Raw genomic sequence first — 20,115 nt, 5'->3', positions numbered from 1 at the left:
GCACCCTGCTGTTTCTCCGTAATACAGTAGCCGGAGCCCAGCGACAGTGGCAGAAATTGGATGGGAATACCCCTTTAATCTTTAATCATTGTCAACTTAAATACACACTGAAAAACAAAGTGAGATTGAAGGAACTTTATTAAAAAAGGCAGTATCTTTATACATTCCATATGTACATATATACACACACCAAAAGCAAATCTTATATTAATAAGTGACAGACAGTGACCTATTCTATTAGATGCTGCGGATTATGAACGGTCTCAGGCTTAGCCATGCACTAACTCAGGAAACCAATCAGTTGTGATACATTTTCAGTAGACAGCTTCGTAGGGTGCCCATGTATCTCTCCCAAAGGGACAGCTGCCTGAAAAGAACAAAACCGTAAACATGGTCAATGGTCATTTTAACCATAGAAAATAAAGTACACATCAGTACACTTCAGTTTACAAACAAAGTTACTATATTAACCAATTTTATGACACGAATAATATAATAAGCTTGGTTTAATCTATCTTGTTTTTTTCATAGAGAGTAGTAGCGACCACAGCCTCATCTTGCAGTGACTATACCGCAGGGAATAGCTATTAACCATGCTCAGTTCAGTATTCCGTTCAGCATTCCGCACCCAAATCCTCATCAAATCCACTGACATCCTGAATCCAACGCACGTTACTTGAGTATTTTATTCACATGCATCGAAAAAAAAAAAAAAAATCAATGCAAATTAATAAATGCACTGCAAATTTTAAAATCAACAGCATGTTCATTATTTGGGTGCCAAACAGAAAAGTCGAGGATTAGTCCCATTGGATTATAATGATGCTAATCCGTGTGCAGATCCGCTGGCACATCCGTGGCAGAAATTCAAGTGTTGGCCTAGGATTTCTGCTGAGGATTCTTTGAAAAGTCCACGTTGCATTTGCTGCCTATGGCAAATCCTGAATGTGTGAACCTAGCCTTAGGATGGAGTTGTTTGATGTACTAAAGCTGGGCATATACTTAAGATAGCTGTCATGACAGCTGCCTATCCCTCTCCAACTCAGATCTTCTAAACACGCATGTTTGTTGACTTGGGGCAACAGCTACCAAACACCAATGGCACCAATTATCAACCAGGGACTAAAGGACTGAGAATGCTGAAATCCAACATGGCTGATCCTAGTATGCCCCGAAAGCAGATGTCGGGTGACTGTTGGTGGCCCTATACGCATTAGATTGCATGAATAGTTACCTAGTGTGTTTGGCCAGCTTAAGAAGTAGACTAGTGTGCAAGCTTTACATACTTGGATTGGTGGAAAATCCGCTTTTTCATATGTGACAGATAGAATGGAGCTGCAGTTATATATTAAATAATCTATTTTAACTTCCTGGATCATATAAAAAAAATATATATATGTCCATTAGCCTGTGCAGGGTTCTTTCAGCTCGCTGATCATGACTTCATGATACCCATTACACCCACTTATTTAGCTTTATTAGGGGATGTTGCAGATGGATAGCACTGAAGTCAGATTCAGATGTTGTAGACATTTTCTGGCGGTGTTGACTACAGTCCTTACAGTTAGGTGATCACATGTCAGTAAGTAAGAAGCTGTTGCTGAAAGAATTTTAGGAAGGGAAGAAACAGCATAAGGGAGAAGATGAAAACGTGCTGGGGAGGAAAAGAGGCTTAAGACAGAACATCATGTGCTGCAGTTGCATCAGTGAATCCAATAAAACACTCACTTGAAGGCATCAAGAGCACGAGCAGATGCTGTGTACTGAGTGAGAAACAGTTGAACATCCGAATAAGACCAGTTAGCAGCTTTACAAGGTTCTATAAACTGGCAAAGAAAAAAGGCGCCTGTTATTTTATTACACAGCCCATCATTAACGCTTTCCCATCCTAATAAAAAAGTAATTGGATGTGTGACCATAGTGTCAGTTTACAGGAAAAGGGAGGGGGGGGGGGGATCGCCTGCAGGCAACCAAGCCCAATAGGGGGGGGCTTTCAATATTTTAATACCTACCGCTGACCGGACCCACTGTCAATCTATTAGTCAATTCAACAAATTAACTTGCTAACGATAGGAATCTACGCTCCTAACTAATACCTACTGTATGCCTAGGTAAACTACTTCTATGTCCGGTCTTAGGTAGTGAAAATTTTTAAAATGAATCTATGTGGTCTGTCTTGCTATACGTAGCTTAATAAAGTTTTGTTCATAACCATTTCTGGTAGTTGGGAAATTGGGCTTGGTAGCCTGCAGGCGATCCCCTCCCTTTTCCTGTAAATTATATATTGCGCCCGCCAACTACCTGGGGTCTCTTTTTTCCTTGTGACCATAGTGTCAGGGCTCATGCACGCAACTGTTATTTTCTTCAGTGTCCTATCCCTTTTGTTCGCAGATATACGGAAACACTTATTTCTATGGGGCCATCCACATATCCGTGGTTTTGTTTTGCCGATCCATGTGACCCTTCCGCAAATGATAGAACAGGTCATATTCTTGTCCGTATTTGCAGTCCGTCTCACCCATCCTAGTGTATGGGTCTGCAAAAAAATCGGACAGAACCCCGAAGCCACTAAGATCTGTGTTCTGCGGTCCACAAAACGGAAACGGTCACGTGCAAGTGCCCTTATAGACAGGTTTGATACCGGCTTCAGTCTTAAAGGGGTTTCTCATCATAGAAAGTGATGGCATGTCGCTAGGATATGTTATCACTCTATCATTGGTAGGGAATTACAATATAATAAAAATTTGCTATGATATATTGTACCAAAAATTATTCTGGTGTGAAAGGGACAATAGTTGAAAAACATTCTTCTTTTTCCTGTTAGCAGAAGTTATTTCTATAGTCTGATGGTAAATGGAGGTGCGCAGCTAATTGAATAGTGATGGCACTGCACGCGCACACTCATTCTACATACGTTTTATCAACAATAGGAAGAATAATGGTGAATGAAGACATACCAAAATGCACCTTCCAGCCCGCTGAAGCAGAAGTGGCGGACAAGGGCATTGGTGGGGGAAGGAATTAAAGGAAGTGTTCTAAATGCAATGTAATGACAGCTCAGAGCAGAGAGGTTATTGCCATTCCCCTTTCCACAGTTGAGTACCTATTCTTCCTACCCATTGTCCAAGCCTTGCCCATAGAAATCGGATTAGTTGCTATGCTTTTCCTTGGTCTTTTTTTCCTTTTTATCCTCTGTATAGCGAGTACACCATATATGTTATAGCCAGCCAATAAAACGAAATCCAATGCATCATATGTGCAATGCAATTTATCTGCAACAAGACATAAGGCTGTGCAGTTTGGGTGGGATAATCCGATGTTATATTATCCTGTTGCTGCATCAGTGATATTTTTGGTTAGGACGTGGTCTTGAAATGTAAAATATATGACATAATCACAGAATGGTATGTTCTAAAAGTGCTAATTTCAAATGAAGCTCCATTTGGAGAAAATATAAATACTATTTTTAGAGCATTGCATACGCAGTAGTAGTAGTGTATTGTCATAACACAGTATAGATTTTATTTCAGTCCATAGAGGCAGAGCATTAACAGACTACCGTCTGTATTCTGCCAATAGAACTGCAGGGCAAAGTGCAGAGTATGTCAAATTCAGGTCATTATTGGGCAGCTAGAAGAATGAATTCTAATAAAATGATATTAATTATTATCCATGGAGATCTCTAAACCTTCACCACTAGTCCATGTGATAGCTGTAAAAGCCAATAAGCTTCAACAAGTGAGATAATGAATTATTCATGTTCAAAATATAATAAACAATCAAAATGTAATTTTTGTAGAGGTTTTTTACGTGAACTCAACAGGAAGAGAGTAGTCTATTCATGAATACCTTTTCCACAAGATCAATGAAGAAATCTCGCACATCTTTGTTATGGGTAAGACTTGTTCCAATGTTGACCAAGGCCCTAGAGAGTGTCTGTAATGGAGATAATAATGTGAGTATTAATGCTACTATATAAGTGCAGGGTCTGTGACATTCTGTTATAAAAAGAGAACGTTGGTCATACCTTAAAATTTACCTCCATTTCATGGAACACTACGATCTTTCCCCGAAGTGATGTACAGACCAGACTTTAAATAAAAGAAAGAAGGAATTTAAAAAAAAAAGGAAAATGAACACCACTTGAGTAAAAAAATGTGATGTCCTCTGTCAACTGTTGCAGGAAAAACGGTAAACCAATGAGTTTTTAGAGAGTTCACCAGAGAATTGTCACTGTAATCCCGATATTATACATTAATTTCATTCAGACATTTTATATGCCACCTGTACTCATGTTCTACTTGAACTTGTGGAGCATAAGGTGTCAAAGATACAATGAGCATGGGCTGTAGCTTACTTGTGGGTTACAATGGACGATTCCAACAATTTTTAAACACCTTCACACTTTAGATTATAGTTTTAAAAATAGGTTAGCACTACATAAATAAAGATTATTATTGTGCTTAATCCTTAGTGGAATTTCAGTAGTTTTATGGTCATCACCAACATCTTTAGACTGGTTTTACTATAAGCGTCCTACTACGGCCCATGTGTTCCCGGTGAATACTATATTGTATGCCTAATGGGGAAGTGATTACCATGGAGGATCTGCTTATAGAGCTAAACCTTTAAATATGGGTACTTAATTCCTTAACAACCGTCTACTGCCTTTTGACGGCAAGTGGTGCAGGTGCTTCGTCTACAGCGACGTCTTTTGGCATCGCTATAGAAGAGGCTGATGAGCGCTCGTGTGAGCGCTCATCCTCTAAGAAGGAGCTGTAACTTACAGCTCCTGATCTTTGAGCAGCCTGCTAAATACAGCTGGGGTTGGAAAACATTTGGACCCCCGAGGTTTAACCCTTTGATCGCTGCAGTCAGTAAGCGCGGCATGATCAAAGGGAACTTCCCTCTTTGATCGCGTCACTGGAAACCCAGTCATGTGATCAAAGACCAGGAAATCCCTCTGCAGTTAGCCCTGGGGACCTAGAAAGGACCCCAGGGCTGTCTGTTCAGTTTGCCTGCTGTTAGGGCACACTATGTGCGGCCCTAAAAGGAACCTGTGTCATAGTGACACAGTGTAATGTATTAGCATACAAGAGTATGCGAATACATGAAAAAAAAAAAAAAAAGAATTGTAAATAAAGTTATCCCTTAATGGGATTTAAAAAAAAGTTACTAAAAAAGAAACAATATAAAAACAATGTCCCGAAAAAAGTAATTATTTTGAATAAAATATATTTTATTGCCCCTACATTAAATAAAAACAAAAACCCTACACATATTAGGTAACTAAACGACCATAATAACCTGAAGAATTAATCTTACAGGTTATTTAGTGTGAAACGTGAATGGAATAAAAAAAAGAAACAAGAAAAACTATGCTAGGCATCGCTTTTTCTTATATTCACACCATAAAAATAATTGTTTTTCTATCCCCAAACTGTGAAAGAAATAATACAATTTCTCCCGCATAAAACAAGGCCTCATACGGCCACCTCAATGAAAAAATAAAAACGTTATGGCTGCTGATAGGCAGAGAGGTAAAAACGGAAAAATGTAGCTGGTCCTTAAAGGGAGTCTGTCACCAGAATATCCGCGTTAAACTAGTAACAGGGTATTGTAGAGGAGACTAACCTGTTTCTAGCGTTTATTTTCATTTTCTGCTTACTGCCTCCTTTGTAGAGAAATACGTTTTATGCTAATGAGCATTTAGGTGCAATGAGGGCTTTAGCATTTCACCTAAATGCTCTTACTTTGCTCCCCAGTTCAACCCCCCTCCCTCCCCTTTTACATTGATTACAGGCTATGGATTCACTTCCTGACCGGTGTGGGTCAATCTCAATCCTGAAATTGAAGGGGCCAAAGCCGATGCTATAGCAAAGCGCCATTCAAGTCATTTTCAGTATATGCGGTGATGAGCAATATTTAGCCCTGACATCTTTTCTTCAATAGGATTTCTAAGGTGTTGCTGTGACTTTCGGACTACTGCTTCCCTGCAGTGGTAATTTGGAGAGATGTGGTAGTCCAACTGAATGGATGAGGTAGGCAAAGCTGGTGATGTTACTCCATATTGATGCATGAGCTGAAAAAGGAGCTGCGGGGGAATGGAGGCTAGGTGAGTATTAGGGCTGATTCAGACGACCGTGGCGTTTTTGCGCACGCAAAACACGCGGCGTTTGGCCTGCGCAAAAGCCACTTACCTGCTCCATGAGGCAGCATCAAATGATGCGCGGCTGAGTGCTTTTTGCGCAGCTGCCATCATTATGACACGCCATTTGGATGTTTGTAAACAGAAAAGCACGTGGTGCTTTTCTGTTTAAATTCATCCTTTTGACAGCTGTTGCGCGAAACAGGTAGTTCGCACGGAAGTGCTTCCGTGCGACCTGCGTGGTATTCACGTACCCATTGACTTCAATGGGTGCATGATGCGTGAAATACGCTGAGATATTGAACGTGCCGCGCTTTTTACGCAGCGGACAAACGCTGCGCAAAAAGCACGGACTGTCTGTACTGGCCCATAGACTTCTATTGGTCCATGCGTGCCGCGTGAAAACCACGCGACCTGCACGGACGCAATTCACGGTCGTCTGAATCAGCCCTTATTAGGACTTATTCATTTTTTTACACCTCCATGATGTTTTTCACCCTATGGAAAAAATAACTGGAAAATGTGAAGGGATGAAGGGGAACACAAAAAAAATAATGGAGCTTTAATCCATAAGGATTATATTTGTGGTCATATTGACAATACTGTTACTTATATGACCCGCTCAAATTAGTTTAACTACAGTATTTAAATCAGATAGGCACTTAGAATATACAGTAATTAACATTTAGATTGATAGCTCACTAATCTACTGTTATCATATTGCATGCTAAATAGCTGGGTGGGGAAATTTTTTTTCTCCCAGAATTTTAAGATCGCCCATTGACAGAGCACCTGAAGATACAAGAAAGCTATTTGCATACATGTTGAGAAGCATAGCAGTGTGAGAATAGCAGTCCTCCCTACAGCCAGCCGTGTCCATCGCTATGAGGATTTCATAACTATTGTAGATCAATGGCAACCTATTAGTCCTGTGTCAAGGGATGCTTTAACACAGGAGGATAAGCTATATGCACAGTCATGTTTACATTTGTCACCTCTTATGTTGGTCCAAAAGGTCTTTATCTGTTATTAGAGTTTTCAATTCCTTCAGATCCTGTAGAAATTCTTTATCCAAATCCATGTCCATGTCTTCTGATACATCTGTATAAAAATAAAAAGTGAAAAATTCTTTCAAGTAAGAACTGCAAGTGCTGTGATTGCTTTTAGCAAATATAGTATAGAGAGCGTTTGGACAAGAAATGTAACGAGAACTCAAATTAAGGTTGTTTTTTTCTATTCTCACTTATCGAACTACTGTACTCTACATTCCCTTTTTACACACCTACTGCTCCTAGTGTCCAGTTCTGGATAAGATGTTCGGCACAAGTTGCAAAATCCTCAAACGTCAGGTACTGGAGCTTCCTCTTGCCTGTTTCAAAACGACTGTTCGCAAAGAAAACTATTGCAGCGTAATCCCTAAGAATCAATTTCAGAACATTTTGTTAAAATGTGTAAAATAGGAAATATATTCAGGTCAACATTCGGTATGAAAGAATGCTTTTAAAAGGGACATGTTCTTAAAGGGGTTGTCTGCTTTTTATTTTTTTCAATTTGTTTATTTATAAATAGAAAATCATACAGTTTTCTAATATGAATACCAGTGCAGTAGGCCTCTGTCTCTTTACAGTAGAATGGCATAGCCCACAGATTAGTCCTGTGTAATGCATCCATCGGCTACCTGAATATGACTAAACATGGCGTCAGTCATGTGACTCCATCCCTCACATACACATCATATGACCCCTACCGTTCAGTTAGCAACAGGACACCCACATGTGTTAGGGTCACATAGAGGACATATCTATGTGCTATAAGTGAATAGGACTAATGGTGGAATAATGATGAACAACTGCTTCACTGTGCGTGTATTTACTTGTATAAAATGTCAGCTTGTCTCTAGGTTATGTCATACCTCCCAACTTTCAGGTATCACAAAGATGGACAACCGATGCGGCTCGCGTAGCGCGTCACAGCGATTCTTTTTTGCCCCCACAGCTGCCCCATATAGTATAACGCCCTCTTAGCTGTCCCCATACAGTATAATGCCCCCTTAGCTGCCACCGTACAGTATAATGCCCCCTTTGCTGCCATCATGCAGTATAATGCCCCCTTAGCAGCCGCCAGTGCCCACATAGTGCCCATGTAGATAGTCCCACATACAGATAGCGCCACAGCAGTGTCCCCTGTAGATAGTGCCCTATATAGTGCCACAGTGCCCATGTAGAAAGTGGCACACCCCCCCTTGAAGATAGTGCCCATGGCACTCCCTTTAGGAGCGGAATCTCCAGCCAGAGCATAGGCCGGGGATTTTGCTCCTAGAGCGAACACCTGACGTCAATATCAATATATGGTCAGTGTCGTCAGGGGCTACTCCTGGAGCAGAATCCCCTGCCAGAGCGTTGCCGATGCTCTGGCCGGGGTTTCCGCTCCAGGAAGGTGCCCCTGACGACACGGTCCATATATGGACAGTGATGTCAAGGGCTTCCCCAGGCACAGCGCTTAAAGTAGCGATGTGCCCGGGGAGTCCTCGGTGAGCGGAAGGGATCTCCTGCCAACGCTCTGGCAGGGGATTCCGCTCCTGTAGGAGCCACTATCCATATATGGACAGTGACGTCAAGGGCTTCCCAGGAAACATCGCTTAAAGTAGCGTTGTACCCGAGGAGTCCTCGGCGAGCGGAGGAGCTCCCTTTGCTCCTCCGTCCTGAACTAATGCTGAAGCACGGAGCTGATGTTTCCCTGCTTCAGCATTGGTATCAACTGTATCTGCGTCCCGAGGACGCAGATACAGTTGACAGCGGGACATAACACCGCGCCGCCCGGGACACCGCCCGGAATCCGGGACGGTTGGGAGGTATGTTATGTTGTCATATTGTTAACAAAGTTAACTGTAAAAAAATATTAAAACAACAGAGGAGACAGAGAAAAGGATGTAAGAGATGCTCCTCACAAATACAGACAGACATGATGATGAGAAATACTTCTGCTCCTCAGTAAAATCCAGTACTCTAAGAATAACTAGACAGTGTTACCTTAATGCCAGTGGTCACATGATGTATGATTGGTGGGCAGCGGCGTTACTAGGGTCTTAAGAGATCAGGGGCACAAGCCCCAAGACATATGTTTACCCACCACCAAAAAAAAAATAAAAAAAAATATATATATAATACCAGCCAGCTGCCGCCCCAGTACCCGACCGTCACTACAGATGGTCGGGTACTGGATCGTACCTGGCTCTTACCGGCACCCCTGGTGGCGGTGGGTACCAGGGTGATAATGGGGGTTAGTGTTAGCCTTTTCACCGGCTTACATGAAGCCCTGCCTTAGTAATGGATGCTGTCAATCAGCCAGAGGCCATCACTAAGGCGGTAGTAATAAAGTTTAAAAAATACAAATACATAGAAAAAATATTTTATTGAAATAAAAAAAAACAAAAAAAAAAAAACACACACACAATCCTCATTAACCATTTTATTGAAAATAAAAAAGTTCTTATCCAAGTAGTCCAACAACCGAACCTGTAAAAAAAAGCACAAACACCAAAAAAAATGATTAGTAACACATGTGGTAGGCTTAAATACAGGGCCCAGCACAGAGGATCACACCATGTTTAATTCCATCTGCTGGGTCCTGTATCTAAGCCTACCACATGCACACGCACTCGGGTCTTGGAGGGTAAGTATATTATTATTACTATAGTAACAGGGGCCCATGCTTATTACATACAGTTAGGTCCAGAATTATTTGGACAGTGACACAATCTTCATGATTTGGGCTCTGCATGCCACCACATTGGATTTGAAATGAAACATTTGAGATGCAATTGAAGTGTAGACTTTCAGGTTTAATTCAAGGGGTTTAACAAAAATATCCTGTGAAACGTTTAGGAATTGCAACCATTTTTCTACACAGCCTCCTCATCACAGGGGCTCAAAAGTAATTGGACAAATTAACATTACCATAAATAAAATGTGTTTTTTTTAATACTTTGTAGAGAATACTTTGTAGACAATGACTGCCTGAAGTCTGGAAACCATGGATATCACCAAACGCTGGGTTTCTTCCTTTGTGATGCGTTGCCAGGCCTTTACTGAAGCTGTCTTCAGTTGTTGCTTGTTTGTGGGTCTTTCTGCCTTAAGTTTTGTCTTAGAGTGAAATGCAGCTCGATCACGTTGGGATCTGGTGATTGACTTGGCCATTGCAGAATATTCCACTTCTTTGCCTTAACCCCTTAAGGACGCAGCCCTGTTTGGGCCTTAAAGAGGCTCTGTCACCAGATTTTGCAACCCCTATCTGCTATTGCAGCAGATAGGCGCTGCAATGTAGATTACAGTAACGTTTTTATTTTAAAAAAACGAGCATTTTTGGCCAAGTTATGACCATTTTTGTAGTTATGCAAATGAGGCTTGCAAAAGTCCAAGTGGGTGTGTTTAAAAGTAAAAGTCCAAGTGGGCGTGTATTATGTGCGTACATCGGGGCGTTTTTAATACTTTCACTAGCTGGGCGCTCTGATGAGAAGTAACATCCTCTTCTCTTCAGAACGCCCAGCTTGTGACAGTGCAGATCTGTGACGTCACTCACAGGTCCTGCATCGTGACGGCCACATCGGCACCAGAGGCTACAGTTGATTCTGCAGCAGCATCAGCGTTTGCAGGTAAGTCGATCTTACCTGCAAACGCTGATGCTGCTGCAGAATCAACTGTAGTAAAAATATGTGGTAATAACGTCGGAATGCTTAAACCTATCCAAGCGAATCTGAGATTGTTTTCTCGCGAGACATTGGGCTTCATGTTAGTGGTAAAATTTGGTCGATATATTCAGTGTATATTTGTGAAAAATTGCAAAATTTAGAGAAAATGTTGAAAAAATAGCATTTTAAAGAAAATGTTGAAAAAATAGGAATTTAAATGCATCTGCTTGTAAAACAGATGGTTATACCCCCCAAAATAGTTACTAGTTCACATTTCCCATATGTCTACTTTAGATTGGCATCGGTTTTTTTGTAAAATTTTTATTTTTCTTGGACGTTACAAGACTTAGAACATAAACAGCAATTTCTCATTTTTTTTTAAGGTACCTGTTCAGTTCTGAAGTGGCTTTGAGGGACCTATGTATTAGAAATCCACATAAAACACCCAATTTTAAAAACTAGACCCCTCAAAGTATTCAAAACAGCATTTAGAAAGTTTTTAACCCTTTAGGAATTTCACAGGAATTAAAGCAAAGTGGAGGTGAAATTTGCAAATTTCATTTTTCTTGCTGAATTTCAATTTTATTCAATAACACAGAAGGTTTTACCAGAGAAACACTACTAAATATGTATTATCCAGATTCTGCAGTTTTTAGAAATGTCCCACATGTGGCTCTAGTGTGCTCGTAGACTAAAAAACAAGCCCTAGAAGCAAAGAAGCACCTAGTACATTTTGGGGCCTCTTTTATATTAGAATATATTTTAGGCAGTATGCCAGGTTTGAAGAGGTGTTGAGGTGCCAAAACAGTAGGAATCCCCCAAAAGTGACCGCATTTTGGAAACTACACCCCTCAAGGAATTCATGTATGGTTGTTGTTACCATTTTGACCACACAGTTTTTTCACAGCACGTATTTGAATTGGGCTGTGAAATTTAAAAAATGAAATGTTTTCCAATAAGATGTAATTTTTGATACAATTTCTTATTCTCACAAGAAATAAAATACCCCATTTTGTTCCCCAATTTGTCCTGAGTGCGGCAATACCCCATTTGTGGTGGAAAAAACTCCTTCTGAGCCCTCCCATGGGCCCAAACGGCAAAGTAGCGTTATGTGTTTGTTGGAGTCCAGATTTTGCTGGATTGGTTTTCGAGTGCCATGTCGCATTTGCAGACCCCCAGAGGTATCAAAGCAATGGAAACCCACCAGAAGTGACCCCATTTTGGAAACTACACCCCTCAAGGAATTAATTTATGGTTGTGGTTACCATTTTGACCACACAGTTTTTTCACAGCACGTATTTGGATTGGGCTGTGAGATTAAAAAAATTTAATTTTTTCCAATAAGATGTAATTTTTGATCAAAATTTCTTATTTTCACAGGGAACAAAATAACCCATTTTGTTGCCCAATTTGTCCTGAGTGCGGCAATACCCCATTTATGGTGATAAACTGCCGTTTGGGCCCATGGGAGGGCTCAGAAGGAAAGGAGTGCTATGTGTTTGTTGGAGTCCAGATTTTGCTGGATTGGTTTTCGGGTGCCATGTCGCATTTGCAGAGCCCCAGAGGTATCAAAGCAATGGAAACCCACCAGAAGTGACCCCATTTTGGAAACTACACCCCTCAAGGAATTGATTTATGGTTGCTGTGACCATTTTGACCGCACAGTTTTTTCACAGCACGTATTTGAATTGGGCTGTGAAATTAAATTTTTTTTATTTTTTCCAGAAAGATGTCATTTTTGATCAAAATTTCTTATTTTCACCTGGAACAAAATACCCCATTTTATTGCCCAATTTCTCCTGAGTGCAGCAATACCCCATTTGTGGTGATAAACTGCAGTTTGGGCCCATGGGCGGGCTCAGAAGGAAAACACCACCATTTGGCCTACTGGAGCTTTTCTGCTGCTAAGTCATGTATGCAGAAGCCCCTGAGGTGCCAGTACAGTTGAAACCCCCGAGAAGTGACCCCATTTTAAAAACTACACCCCTTAAGACATTCATCTAGAGGTGTAGTGAGCATTTTGACCCCACAGGTATTGTGTAAAAGATAATGCGCAGCAGATGGGGCAGTGTGAGATTTGCAATTTTCTATATATCTATGCCAATTCAGTGTCCGATATAGTGTGCCCAGCATGTGCCACCGGAGATATACACCCCATAAACTGTAATGTGGGTTCTCCCAGGTACGGCAATACCCTATATGTGGCTGTTATTAGCTGCCTGGGCACACAGCAGGGCTCAGCAGGGAAAGATGAGGGGGATAAGCTGTGCGGAGTGCATCAGGGTGGATGAAAAATCTAAGGGATCTATGATAAATTTTAAAAAACACTCTTTCATACAGAGCCCTGGTTTTTCAGGACATGTGTCACATTGATATATTGTGTCCTCCCTTATCCCCCTCTTATAGCAGACTTTGCACCTCTTTTGACTTTTTCCCTTCTTGCCAGTTTGGGGGAACTTCTTCTGGAAAGTGTTGCCCTGGTACGATGCCTGTGGCCTCGCTTCCAGAAGTACTGGGTGCCCCCTTCTTGGTCCCTAAAGATTAGGTTCTTGATAATGATGTGCACGGCCAGCTTCTTATACCACACCGCATGGCGCTGTAGGGCTTCAGGACTTGATCTGACAAGTCCACCCCTCCCATGTACCTATTGTAGTCCAGGATGCAGTCTGGTTTGGGGGTCTCTGTACTGGTACCTCGTACAGGTACATGGGTACTGGTGTGGGCATGTATTGTTGTCAATACAAGGACATCTCTCTTGTCTTGTACTTGACACACAATATGTTGCTGCTAGATTGTGCCCTGCTCTCACCCCTTCTTGTTTGCCCAAGCAGTGTCTTAGGGAGGCCTCTCAGGTTTCTTCTAGCCGTGCCGCATGCCGCAGGACTGGAAGCGAGGCAGTTGAAGAGTGGGACGTTGGTATAAAAATTATCCAGGTAGAGGTGGTAACCCTGGTCCAGCAGTGGGTGCACCAAATCCCACACAATTTTTGCATTAACTCCCAGTAAGGGGGGGGGGGGGGGCATTCTGGGGGCTGAATACTGCTGTCCTTCCCTTCATATATCCTAAATTTGTAGGTATACCCTGATGCACTCTCGCACAGCTTATACAACTTCACGCCATACCTTGCCCTCTTTGGGTATGTTCACACGTAGTCAACAAAAACGTCTGAAAATCCAGAGCTGTTTTCAAGGGAAAACAGACCCTGCTTTTCAGACGTTTTTTTACCAACTCGCATTTTTCGCGGCGTTTTCGCGGCGTTTTTTACGTCCGTTTTTGGAGCTGTTTTCATTGGAGTCTATGAGAAAACAGCTCCAAAAACGTCCAAAGAAGTGTCCTGCACTTCTTTTGACGAGGCTGTATTTTTACGCGTCGTCGTTTGACAGCTGTCAAATGACGACGCGTAAATAACAGGTCGTCTGCACAGTACGTCGGCAAACCCATTCAAATGAATGGGCAGATGTTTGCCGACGTATTGGAGCCGTATTTTCAGACGTAAAACGAGGCATAATACGCCTCGTATACGTCTGAAATTTGGCCGTGTGAACATACCCTCACTCAGCAGGTACTGGCGGAATTGAAGCCTCCCTTTAAAATCTACCAATGACTCATCAATAGAAATACACTTCTTGGGGTGTATGCTTGGGAAAACCGGGCACTGGAACGGTCTAATAGGGGTCTCCGTTTATACAAACGGTCAAAACTGGGGTCATCTCGGGGGTGGGCACTGCTCATTATCAGTATAATGTAAGAAGCGAAGTATTGCCTAATTTAGTTTTTTTTAGGTTCCAGTTCAGTTCTGAAGTTGCTTTGAGGGGCCTATATATTAGACACCGCTATGAAACACCCCATTTTAGAAACTAGACCCCTCAAAGTTTTGCAACAGCATTTAGAAAGTTTATGAAGCCTTTAGGTGTTTCACAGGAACTTAGAGCAAAGTAGAGGTGAAATTGACTTTTTTTTTTTTGTCAAAAAATCCTTTTTATACTATTTTTTTCTATAACATATAAGGTTTTACCAGAGAAACGCAACTCAATACTTATTGCCGAGATTCTGTAGTTTTGAGAAATATCCCACATGTGGCCCTAGTGCGGTAATGGACTGAAGCGCCGGCCTCCGAAGCAAAGGAGCACCTAGCGGATTATGAGACCTCCTTTTTATTAGGCACTATGTCCGGTTTGAAGAGGTCTTGTGGTGCCAAAACAGTGGAAACCCCCCAACAGTGACCCCATTTTGGAAACTAGACCCCTTGAGGAATTCATTGTAGTTTTCATGGGGTGCATGCGACTTTTTGATCAGTTTTTATTCTATTTTTAGGTGGCGTGGTGACTAAAAAACAGCAATTCTACTATTGTTTTTTTATTCTATTTTTTTTACAGCGTTCACCGTGCGCTATAAATGACACATTCACTTTATTCTGCGGGGCGATACGATTACGGCGATACCAGATGTTTATAGTTTTTTTTATGTCTTATGGCGTTTGCACAATAAAATACATTTTGTAAAAAATCATTCACTTTTTGTGTTACCTTATTCTAAGGGCCAGAACTTTTTTATATTTCCATCAGTAAAGCCGTGCGAGGACTTATTTTTTGCGTAACGAACTGTAGTTTCGATCAGTACCATTTTTAGGTACATGCGACTTTTTGATCTCTTTTTATTCCATTTTTTGGGAGGTGAAGTGACCAAACAATTGTGATTGTGGTATGGTTTATTATTATTTTCTTTTACGGCGTTCACCGCGCGGGATAAATAACGAAATAATTTTATAGTTCAGGCCGTTACGGACGCGGCGATACCAATTATGTATAGTTTATTTGTTTGTTTATATATTTTTAATACTAATAAAGGACTGATAAGGGAAAAAGGGGGATTTTTACTTTGATCACTTTTAAAACTTTTATTTTCTTATTTTTACACATCTTGTTTTAACTTTTTTTTTTACTTTATTACTTTGTCCCACTAGGGGACTTGAGGGCAGGAGGCCCTGATCGCTATTCGAATACACTGCACTACATGCGTAGTGCAGTGTATTAGAACTGTCAGCTACTCACTGACAGCAAGCATAGTGGTTCCTGACTTCATTGTTTGGTGTCCGGTTGCCATAGTCACCATCGCCGGCCGCTATCGTGTAGCAAGCTGGAGATGGTAGCTTAACCCCTAAAAAGCCGCGATCTCTATTGAACGTGGCTTTTAAGGGGTTAATCAGCGGGGACACAGCGATCGGTCCCCGCTGTAGGAGCTGTGACAGCTGCTGTACGAGACAGCAGCTGTCACAGCTCCTGTATGTGTCGGGAGGACGGCCGAAACGGCCGTTACTCCCGTGACGTACTATTCCGTCATGGAGAGCGAACGGGGCGGTTTCCATGACGGAATAGTACGTCACTGAGCGTTAAGGGGTTAAAAAACTCCTGGGTTGCTTTTGCAGTATGTTTTGGGTCATTGTCCATCTGTCCTGTGAAGCGACGTCCAAACAACCTTGTTGCATTTGGTTGAATCGGAGCAGAAAATATATCCCTGAACACTTCCGAATTCATCCGGCTGCTTCTGTCTTCAGTCACATCATCAATAAACACTAGTGACACAGTGCCTTTGGCAGATATGCATGCCCATGCCATCACACTGCCTCCACCATGTTTTACAGAAGATGTGCTTTGGATCATGAGCCGTTCCAAGCCTTCTCCATACTTTCTTCCTCCCATCATTCTGGTACAGGTTGATCTTCGTTTCATGCTGTGCCAGAACTTGGCTGGCTTCTTTAGATGTTGTTTAGCAAAAGTCTAATCTGGCCTTTCTATTTTTGAGGCTGATTAATGGTTTACACCTTGTGGTGAACCCTCTGTATTTGCTCTCATGAAGTCTTCTCTTTATGGTAGACATAGATACTGATCCACCTACTTCCAGGAGAGTGTTCTTCACTTGGGTAGATGTTGTGAAGGGGTTTTTCTTCACCATTGAAAGGATTCTGTAATCATCCACCACTGTTTTCTTCCATGGATGTCCAGGCCTTTTGGAGTTCACGAGATCACCAGTGCGCTCTTTTTTTCCAAGAATGTACCAAACTGTTGATTTGGCCACTCCTAACATTTATGCCATCTCTCTGATGGATTTCTTCATTTTTTTCAGCCTAACGATGGTCTGTTTTACTTGCATTGAGAGCTCGATTGACCTCATGTTGTGGGTTCACAGCAACAGCTTCCAAATGCAAATGCTGCATCTGAAATCAACTCCAGATCTTTTACCTGCTTAATTGATGATGTATTAATGAGGAAATAGCCCATGCAGCCCATTAAATAGTTTTGAGATAATTGTCCAATTATCTTTGGTCTCTTAAAAAAAAAGCAGCTACATATTAAAGAAAACCTACAGGGTTGAGGGTTCAATTAACACATAACAAATGTAGTATAGAGAAAAATATAAACTTTATTCACAACAAGATATAATGTAACAATATAGATTAAAAAGATGAGTCATGCAGAGCATAGACAAGGCGTCGCTCATTGCAGGAACAATGTGTTCACAAATTGTGTGATACATGGGTATATATAGATAGATAAAAGTGGATGATATATACTATGCAGTATCTGCAGTTAAACCCAGACCGCAGCGATAGCTAGTAACACAAAAAATGATGAAATGGCCGTGCCTGGAAACATTATGTCTGGGAAAAAAAACACGTTGGATGAACAGTTTGCCGAATGGGAAAAAGACATCAAAGAAATTAAATCAAAAAAGTTTTCCAGGGACATAAGCGATTATGCTGAGAAAAAAGTATACAAATGGAGGAAAAATAATTTCCCATCTAAATTCAATCGCTCTATCTCCACGACTTCCTTATCCTCACAAAGTGAATCAGAGGGTGGGACCCGGTCAAGGCCCTACCATTCTTATGGCACGAGACAAAAAAGAAAAATGACGCAAAAACCAACTTCAAATAAAAGGAAACCGGAATTCGGTGAATCCTCTAATCATCTTAAGGTAATCAACCTTTCGACACATATTTTTTCAACTCCCGAAATGGAGGTATTGGAAAAAGGGCTTACATTTTCCCCATGTGCCCGATTCGATAGTTTTTCAGCTATCAAAGATCTTCATATCTTTGGCAGATCATTAATCTATAAAAAATTCTTTCACAGGCCAGATTTTGATGAAAATTTTACAACTGCTATAGAAATACAAACCCTATCTGATTTGGAGGATTTACTTAAGGAACAAGAACACGATCCCTCAGGTAAAATACCTTCATCCATTAGATCCAAATCGAAACGGTTTCCTGCCATGACTTTGTGCCCAGCAGTAGATTCATTTGTTAAATCTGTTAGCTCTGAATTTGCAAAAATGCTGAACAATATCTCATGTGATAATTTGACAAAACTTCAAAGGCAAAGTCTCAATAACTTAAAGAAAATGGATGATGTCATATTCAAAGCGGCCGACAAGGGCGGTAACGTCGTTGTCTGGCCTTGCAGCATGTATGAAGCTGAGGCATATAGACAACTCCATGATATAAGTTGTTATAAAAAACTGACCTATAACCCTCTTTTAGCTTTTAAATGTGAATTACGAAAAATATTGATGAAGACTTTGTCGGATAATACTATCACTAAGGAATTATACGAGGCACTTCTACCCATTGAACCCACTATTCCAACACTTTACCTACTGCCTAAGGTCCATAAAGATCCTAAAACTCCACCGGGCAGACCAATTATATCAGGTAGGGGTAATTTGATGGAAAAAACATGCAAATTCATTGACCACAATTTAAAAGGGTTTGTAGAATGCCTACCATCATATATACGCGACACGGCTGACCTTCTGCAGAGGGTGGATGGACTAAGCATGGAGGATGATATGCTATTGGTGACCTGTGACGTTGAGTCATTATATACCAGCATTCGCCACACCGATGGACTTAAAGCTACTGCTTTTTTCTTAAACACAGGGAACATGGAAATCCCTTTTTCGAACTTTATACTTACCTTACTGGAATTTACCCTTACGCATAATTTCTTTCTTTTCAATGGATCCTTCTACCTGCAGCTCCAGGGAACAGCGATGGGGGCTGCTTGTGCACCCTCATACGCTAATTTGTTCCTGGGGCTGTGGGAGAGGGATCTATTTCAGGGCGGACGGGATGTCTCAGTGGACCAGGTCATATTTTGGGCCAGGTACATTGATGACATCCTGCTCATCTGGAAGGGTTCATCGGCATCACTTGTGACCTTCATGAGTGATCTTAACAAAAACAATCTTAACATCAAACTCACATATCATTTTGATAAATTTCAAGCTGAGTTTCTTGATGTCAAATTGTCCAGGGACCAGGATGGTCTTCTGCAAACCGATGTATTCCGGAAGGTCACCTCGGTGAATTCATTTCTCCATGCCTCCTCCTCCCACCCTATGCAGACAATACGTGCAGTACCAACAGGTCAGTTTCTGAGAATGAGAAGGATTTGTTCCTCGGTTGAGGTCTTTGAAAAGCAGGCCTATGATCTTACAAACCGGTTTCTGGCCCGGGGTTATAGTAGAAGATCCATTAAGAAAGCCTACCATCGTGCTAAATATACTCCAAGAGAGCAGCTTCTTTTTCCTAAACTAAAAGTTAAATCCGAATCACAGGTAAGGTTTACGACCGACTATCATTCACGTTGGTCTCATATGAGGGTAATACTAAAACAATTCTGGCCAATTCTACTAACAGACCCTATAATTGGTAAATACATAACCAAATACCCCAGCATTTCCGCCCGTAGATCACGAAACCTTAAAGACTTCTTGGTCAAAAGCCACTACCAACAAAAAAGTTTAAAATTTTCGTTTGGTACCAAGGGTCCTAAGTGGGGCTGCAAGGCATGCGGACATTGTGTCGCATGCCCTAATATTGAAAGAGCAACCTCTTTCGTGGACTCATCAGGGTTGAAAACCTTTACGATTACACATTCTATCTCATGCTCTACAAAAGCTGTAATTTATTATGCCACCTGCCCTTGTTCCAAAATATACATTGGCCTAACAACGAGGGAGTTGAAAGTTCGGGTTAGAGAACACATGAGGGATATTTTGGGAGCAGTAGAGGTAGATACATTGGAGAATCTAAAACCCATAGCCAGACATTTTAAAATTCATCATGCATGCGATCCGACTAAGCTAAAGGTGAGAGGCATTGACTGTATCGAACCCAATATTAGAAAGGGGGATATCTCCAAAAAATTGGCGCAACACGAATCTAAATGGATCTGGACTCTGGGGACTATGCGTCCTCTTGGGCTGAACGAAA

At 41.4% G+C, this 20,115-nt stretch overlaps 1 protein-coding gene across 2 annotated transcripts in view; it reads right to left on the bottom strand.

Moving 5' to 3' along the window:
- Window positions 1-120: 120 nt before the first annotated feature.
- FIBP (FGF1 intracellular binding protein) overlaps window positions 121-20,115 on the bottom strand; it is a 61,924-nt gene continuing 41,929 nt past the window's right edge. For both annotated transcript variants that reach the window (XM_075836879.1, XM_075836880.1), the window contains exons 6-11: window positions 7,431-7,564; window positions 7,144-7,249; window positions 4,028-4,091; window positions 3,850-3,936; window positions 1,729-1,826; window positions 121-367 (exon numbers count right to left, since the gene is read on the bottom strand). In XM_075836879.1, the coding sequence (XP_075692994.1) occupies window positions 298-367; window positions 1,729-1,826; window positions 3,850-3,936; window positions 4,028-4,091; window positions 7,144-7,249; window positions 7,431-7,564 (559 nt within the window). In that variant the 3' untranslated portion in view covers window positions 121-297. The remainder of the gene's footprint in view (window positions 368-1,728; window positions 1,827-3,849; window positions 3,937-4,027; window positions 4,092-7,143; window positions 7,250-7,430; window positions 7,565-20,115) is intronic.

This window comes from Rhinoderma darwinii, chromosome 9, assembly GCF_050947455.1.
Source record: "Rhinoderma darwinii isolate aRhiDar2 chromosome 9, aRhiDar2.hap1, whole genome shotgun sequence".
NCBI lineage: Eukaryota > Metazoa > Chordata > Amphibia > Anura > Rhinodermatidae > Rhinoderma > Rhinoderma darwinii.
Note: the sequence above shows the minus strand (reverse complement) of the source record. Positions and strands in the feature narration are given on the sequence as shown.